The following is a 6,723-nucleotide window of genomic DNA, read 5'->3' as shown; positions in this document are numbered from 1 at the left end:
GCCCACCAGTCCTGAGCAGGAATGGCATACTCTCTCAACCAAATCCAATCATCTTCTTTTCTGAGGGCCTGTGTTGGCAGGGCGAAGTGGCTTAGAGCTCAGGGACCAAGAGGCAACCCCCAGCCCTGAGAGATGTTTTCTTTCCCAGAGGTTTGTGCTTTTCGGTGGTGTGTGGGCTGTTCTCCATGCCGCCAGCAGTCACTGCCCCTCCAGGGCCACGGTCAAGGTGCCCTGGACCTCGGGGGCCTTCTCACTGGCTCCACAGTCACTTGCAGGAGGCTCAGGGCCAGGCAGCAGGGAGGCAGGGCTACAGCGTTCGGAGTGGAGGAGCCTGGGGCAGGCTATTTGGAATCAGCAGAGGGGCCAGGAAGCCGGCTTCACCCATGTTCCTCTCACTGGGCCCTTCTCTGTCACGGGGTCTTCCTTGGGGACTGCTCTGGACGTGGGCCAAGCCCAGGCTCACACAGCCTTCTAGCTGCACCCTCTCCCCGACCCCTCTGCTCTGTAAAAGGACAGCAAGGGAGGGCTCCCACCCACTGAACCCAAGGTTGTAGGTGGGGGTGGTTCGAGGGCACGGCTCCCAGGTGAAAGTGTGTGGGCATATGGGGAAGGGGGCAGAGTGTAGGGCTGGCCCGACACGTGTGGCCTTCAGTTGTTCTCAAAGAGAGACAGAAGGTCGTCATTACTATTGCTTGGCAGGTCGGGGGGGTCCAGGTAGGAGAGGAGCTCGTCGGGATTTGTGAGTTCTGGAAGGAGCTGGAAGAGAAGAGCACAGGTGTGCAGATGAAGTGTGGGTGGAAGGCTCAGCCGAGGTGAGGAAGGCAGGGGTGGCCCTGGCCTGGACACCCCCACTAACCTGCCTGCCGGGGTCCTGACCCAAAGGAGGGGTGAAAGGCAGTGTTGGACCAGGCTTGCTCACCAGCCCCTGGGCCTGTCTGGGGGCACACTCAGCCTCACGTCAGCCTATGTGAGAGGTCCCGAAGGCTGACATCTGATTCTCCTCAGGTACGGCCTTAGGCGCCCCTACCCTCAAGTGTGGTGGGCTCAAGGGATCTCCTCTTAATGAGTGTGTTCCTCTGCCCACTTCAGACCCTGTTGTGAGGGGCTGTGGGGTCTCCTAGTGGGAGCCCCATGTTTCAGATATAACAAGGAGAGCTGGTGGGAGGGCAGAGAACCAGGGAAGCCCTTATCAATTTTGGGGCCAAGTCGGTAGCCCCTTCCCTCTATCAAGTCAGAAGGAAAAGTTGCACTCTGTGGGGCGTCTTTCTGTGTTATGTTGTGGGGGAACCCAGGAGGGCTGTAATATGGAGCCCTATATACGGCGAAGCCACTTGACACACCTGAGGGATAGAGAGCCAGGTGGGCTTAAGAGAGGGGCGGCAGGGCGAGTACAGGAGTGGAGGCCGAGCCCAGCCTGGATCCCAGGCACACGGGTGGGGAAGGGGAGGACAGTCTTAGCTGACCTCGTGCACCTGCCCAGGGCTGGTGTCTCCCCTCCACATTCCAGGACACTCAGACCTCAGCTGCCCATTCTGATCTGCTGCTGCCCCTGACCCAACTTGCGACAGCCCCCGATTCAACAACCCCTTTGAATCACCCCATGGGACCCTAGAGTGAGCCATGGAGCAAGCAGAAGCAGCAGGTTACAGACACCACACAGACGAGCACACTGGAGAGACACACGCCACACAGACAGCGCTGCCACGCCCCACCCCCGCCCTGTGCACACAGAGACAGCGAGCTCAACAAGGGGGAGAGGGGAGGGAAGGGGGCAGGGACCCTCCTGTAGGCCTCCAGAACCTCAGGCCAGGGGACTCTGGGAGTACTTGGCTAGAAGGTGAGGGAACAAGATTGAGGGCAGACCATGGCCAAGGGGCATGAGGAAGGAGGGAACGCTCACTCGGATACTTGGTGACACTTGTCCATCCAAGGGACTCCCCTGATTTTGGAGGCAGGGGAGGCTGGCTGGTGCCCACTCACTGCCCCATAGGGAGGCTGCTCTGGGGCCTCTTGCCCTCACCACCCATCCCTTCTCTTGAGTAGGTCCTGGTGCCAAGCCTAGCCCCAGGCCTAGGCAAGTGGAGACCCCAACTTACATCCAGCGAAGGCTCCGGCATGTCGGACGCTCCCTGCGCTCCGGCCTGACCCTCTAAGGCTGAGGAGGGGTTAAAGGTCAGGTCGCTGTGTGGATGGTTGCTGGGAGCGGCCTGAGGCGGTTGCCGGGGTGGCTGGGAAGGAGGAGGAGCCCCGCTGTGATGTAATGGAGGCCCTGCCTGGTTGCTGGGGTGTGGTACGTGCAAGCCTTGTATGGAGGTATGGGGCTGGTCAGAGCTGCCAGCGTGGGGGATCTGTGGAGGACGAGAGAGTAGGAGAAAAGTGAGGTGACCAGGTACAGTGACAAGATGCCTGGAGAAAATGACAACCAAACCAAACCAGGAAAACAAGCAAACAAACAAAAAACCCAACTCAAAGCCACCCGTCACAAAACGGAATGTTCCTGCCGAGAAACAGAAACAGACCTCCCCGAAAACCATCCACGGGAGGGTACGGAGGAGGAAGTAGGAAGAGACAGGCACAGACATGGAGAGTTAGGGTGGGGCCCCTTTGCCCCCACCCTGGACTCCAGCATCCTGATACTGAGCAGCGTGGATGGAGAAGCAGGGGTCAGGTTTCCGGGGAGCAGGGAGGCGGCGCACGCAGCTGGCAGCATGGTGCAGGCTAGGCTGGACGGCAGATGGCAGACACGACACACACGGCAAGGGCAGATGTGTGCTGGAGTGGGTCTGCGGGCCCCAAAACAGGCCTAACCCTTCCCAGCGCCTGCCTGAGGCAAGAACCACCAGGCTCTCAGCACAAGCCCTGCCTCTAGCCTTCAGGGGGTCAGGGCGGAGCCAGTCCAAGGAAGGTGGAGGTGTGAAGGAAAGAGGCCTCACAGTACCCCCTGCTTGAGGCTGGGGGCTTCTCTAACCACTACCTTGAGAGAACCGCCCCACTCAAGGCTCCCATGGCAGGAAGGCTGTTGCCCCCAGGAGACGGGGGCTTTCAGAGTTCAGATCTCTCAGGGAAAGGCCTGTCCCACCTCTCTCCCACCCTGAGCATCCCGCAGACCCCTCAAACTAGAAGGGGCAGCTTGATGACCAAACTCCTCCCTCCATGTCCTCTAGGTGGCTCCGTAAACATTTCTACTGTCTTCCTTGGAGGGTTTGGGAACAGTGGCCCTGCTGGTCAGGAATCTCCTCATCCCAGTTTCTCATCCTGCCTGTTTCTCCTCCCCGACACGGCCCCACAGCACAATACCCCAAGAGTAAGACTTGTGACCCACTGGGACCCTCATGTGGAATGCACGCATAAGGAAGACCAACGACAGCTGGAGGTATCAGGGCCTGTCACCAGTATGGGGCCTGCCTGTGGGCACAAGGACCCGGGCCTGTGGATGCCCCCTCCTCTGCCACAAGGCAGCTGATACTGCTAGTCCCCAGATGCCGTGACACAGTCGCCGGCATCCTCCCCGGCTCCCCCAAACTTATGACATCATGCTATGGACTGGAGGACACACTCTGGGACCCTGCAGATATACCTGCCAACCTGGCACAACAGGGTCTTTGGGCGAGTTGGCGCTTGCTTATAGCTCTCTAGCTGGACCCAGGCTACGAACTGCTCCCAGCTACTTGCTCAGCCAGGGGGCCAGACTGGGTTTATTTTAGGGTCACCCTCACCCCTTTATGTACGTCTATGCTCTCCTCGGATGAAGCCCTCCAAGGGTGAAGGCTGGGCACGGCTAGGGCGCAGCTCAGGGAGCTCTGATGTCAACCCACGACAAGGAAGTCAGGCAGCAGGGCGAACAGAAAGCAGGGTGAGTGTCTTGTTGGAAACAGGATGTGTCCATGTTGGGGTGTGTGGTCAGTGTGTTTGCTGGGGCAGGAGGACCAAAAGAGGCCTGCCCCAAATTGGAAGCCCCAAGAAGCAGAAAGTAACTTGTAAAATCTTGGTCAGCTTCAAACACAGAATTAAAAGATTATGGAATGTATCCATGAACTTTTGGATGCTCCTAATATTTCAGACTCTGTATTCTGGAATCCAACAGGAATGTCCGCCCCAAGTCCTTTGGAATGATACCACTCCTGCTGAGGTTGGGAGGGCTGGGGGCAGAGCAGTCGGAGGTCAGGCATGTGGGTCTCAGGACAAAAGGTGAAGAGAGCCTGAAGTGGAACCTGGGGTCTAGGCCCACCTTACCCATTGGCACCCCCACCGTCCCACCTCCTACTCAGGAGAGACCGACGGTGACTGACGGTGGTAAGTCATTCAGCTCTTCAAGCCTATCTTTCCCCAGAACACCAGCTCTCCTTCCACCCAGCACTGCCAGGACCTGAGCTCCCACTAGGCCCAGCCGTAGTCAGCTAAGCTGATGGGTACCTTCAGCGCCCCCTAGAGGCTGGAAGGGTGAACAATATACCGGATGTCTGACTTGGTGTGGGGAGGGAAGGAGTGCACTGAGCCTCCTCAAAGTGTCTCCTGGTGAGACATGCCTGGGTTTGTGACTGCAGCCAGGTCAGCCATGGCATGGTGTGATGGGGTGTGTATAGGTTAGAGTGCAGGGAAAGACTCAGGTGAGAGAGACAGGGACCATGGAGTGTGTGTGTGTGAAGGCAAAGGCCCAGGTGAGAGAGACAGGGACCGTGGAGTGTGTGTGTGTGTGTGTGTGTGTGTGTGTAGGGAAAGGTCCAGGTGAGAGTGACAGACAGTGGAGTGTGTACAGGTGTGTGCGCAGGGAAAGGCTCAGGTGAGAACAAATTGAATGAATAGGCCAAGGAGAGAGACAGGTCCAGTTGAGTGTGTACGGGGGTATGTGCAGGGAAAAGGTTCAGGTGAGACAATTCCACTGGAATGTATACAGGTGTGTGTGTGTGTGTGTGTGTGTGTGTGTGTGTGTGTGTGTGTGTGTGTGTGTATGGAAAGATCCAGGTGAGCACACTAGTCTGGCGGAGTTTGTAAATGTGTTTCCTTATAAGGAAAAGGCCAGGTGTGAGATCGCCAAGTCCCCAGGCACTGCTATGTGATGGGCCATGACCAACCTTATTTCCTTCTGAGCCCCAGACCCAATTCTTAGTCTTGCCCTAGCCTGAGAGGAAACTAGGGGTCTACCTCAGAAAGGTCCTCTGCCCAATCAGCCCCAGGAGGCTGGGGTAGGTAGTTTGAGGATAGGAAGATTTGGGGGACTGCAAGTGGAAGGAGGTACTCACAGTTTCCTGCATGGGGTGACTGAGGGGCTTCTCGAGGGCAGCCATGTTGTTGGGCATATCCGGGGGGTGGGAGAGCTGGGGGGGCCCGTGCATGAAGTCACTCATGGATGTCCCACCAGTGTTCCCGTGGGGAAAATCAAAGTTGCTGTGGCCCTGGTAGTTGTTGCCTGGCAAAGGGGTGAGACACGGGAAGGGTGGTCACCTATCAGGTCAGTGGCTCCCCCAGCCCAATGGAAACAGGGGGCAGTGTGTGTGCAGGGGCTTCCTGGGGAGTGGCGAGGACAGGGGATTGAGCTGAGACCCAAGTCTGGCCTTCGGCAGCAGCTACTGAGCTGGACTCCCAGATCTGAGACCTCTGCCTCCATGGGCCTCACCTCACAGCTTGGAAGGCCTCACCCAAACGGGGTGTTCAGAATCCACCCACAAAGAAAGCGGTGTCAGGTCAAAGTGACACCAGGAAAAGTCAGCTGCCACACTCCCTGGCCACTGTGCCCCCACCAGGTGGCTACATGAGAGGTCAGAGGACAAGCAAGGCTGCCCTTGGCACTTGTGGGGCTGCTATCCACCTGGGAGTCCTAAAATTTCACACAGCCCATTAGGGTGCTGGGGCAGGCTCAGTCACAGGCAGTGATAACGGTATGAGGGCCTCGAGGGCTTGGCCCTGTGGCCGAATGGTGGAGTTACAGGGGTGGGCACTGTCCATGACACATGGGAAGAGCGAAGGTTCCAGGCACATGGGCTTCTTGGATGGCTTCAGCTGGGGGAGGTGGCACTTGCGCATCAAGCAAAGCAGGCGCTGACGGCCCAGACTTAGGGGGGTGGATGAAGAGGGAAGGGTGGGTGTGGGCTGCTGCAGCCCCAAGACTAGGGATTGGGGACTGTGTGTGACATTCACCCTGCTACCACCAGCACAGAAATCCTGGGCTGGATAGTGGGGACACCTGGGGCAGCCCCCCACCCACCTTGGCTGCTGTAGTCACTGGAATTGGTGCCTCCGGGTGGAGGTGGGAGCGGGTAGGGGGATGGGCCGGGGCCCAGGGCTGCGATCATTTCCATGACGTTAGGCATGATCATCTGGCTGGGACTCATAGTCTTGAAGCGCTTGGAAGGGATGCTGTCAGGGTCATCCTTGATGTGCAGGTCTGACTTGATGGGCACTGGCCGCCAGCTGCATGTGGGGTCGATGGTGACCTCTTCAAATTCAGAGCTGGGATGCACGAAGGGGAATGGAGGGCAGCTTTAGGCACAGGACCCACACCACATGGACAGACCCCTGCCCTCTTCTCATAGAATCCATGTAGGGCTCTTGAGAACCGGGAAGGGCCGAAATGAGGGCATTCCCACCCAGGGAGCAGCCGTAGGGGGTACTGTTAGGCCCTGCTCCAGCTGAGTTTGGGCCCTTCTGGAGAGCTCCTTTATCCCTAGGCCCACAAGTCACCACGGGAAAGCTGGAGAGGTGAGGATTGTGGGGGATTCAGGAGAT

General features: G+C 58.2%; 1 protein-coding gene across 1 annotated transcript in view; it reads right to left on the bottom strand.

Annotated features, from left to right (window-relative positions):
• Window positions 1-648: 648 nt before the first annotated feature.
• ZMIZ1 (zinc finger, MIZ-type containing 1) overlaps window positions 649-6,723 on the bottom strand; it is a 115,201-nt gene continuing 109,126 nt past the window's right edge. The window contains exons 18-21 of the mRNA XM_006837437.1: window positions 6,203-6,447; window positions 5,241-5,407; window positions 2,097-2,348; window positions 649-756 (exon numbers count right to left, since the gene is read on the bottom strand). Coding sequence (XP_006837500.1) covers window positions 649-756; window positions 2,097-2,348; window positions 5,241-5,407; window positions 6,203-6,447 — 772 coding nt within the window. The remainder of the gene's footprint in view (window positions 757-2,096; window positions 2,349-5,240; window positions 5,408-6,202; window positions 6,448-6,723) is intronic.

This window comes from Chrysochloris asiatica, unplaced genomic scaffold (genome assembly GCF_000296735.1).
Source record: "Chrysochloris asiatica unplaced genomic scaffold, ChrAsi1.0 scaffold00020, whole genome shotgun sequence".
Taxonomy (NCBI): Eukaryota; Metazoa; Chordata; class Mammalia; order Afrosoricida; family Chrysochloridae; genus Chrysochloris; species Chrysochloris asiatica.
Note: the sequence above shows the minus strand (reverse complement) of the source record. Positions and strands in the feature narration are given on the sequence as shown.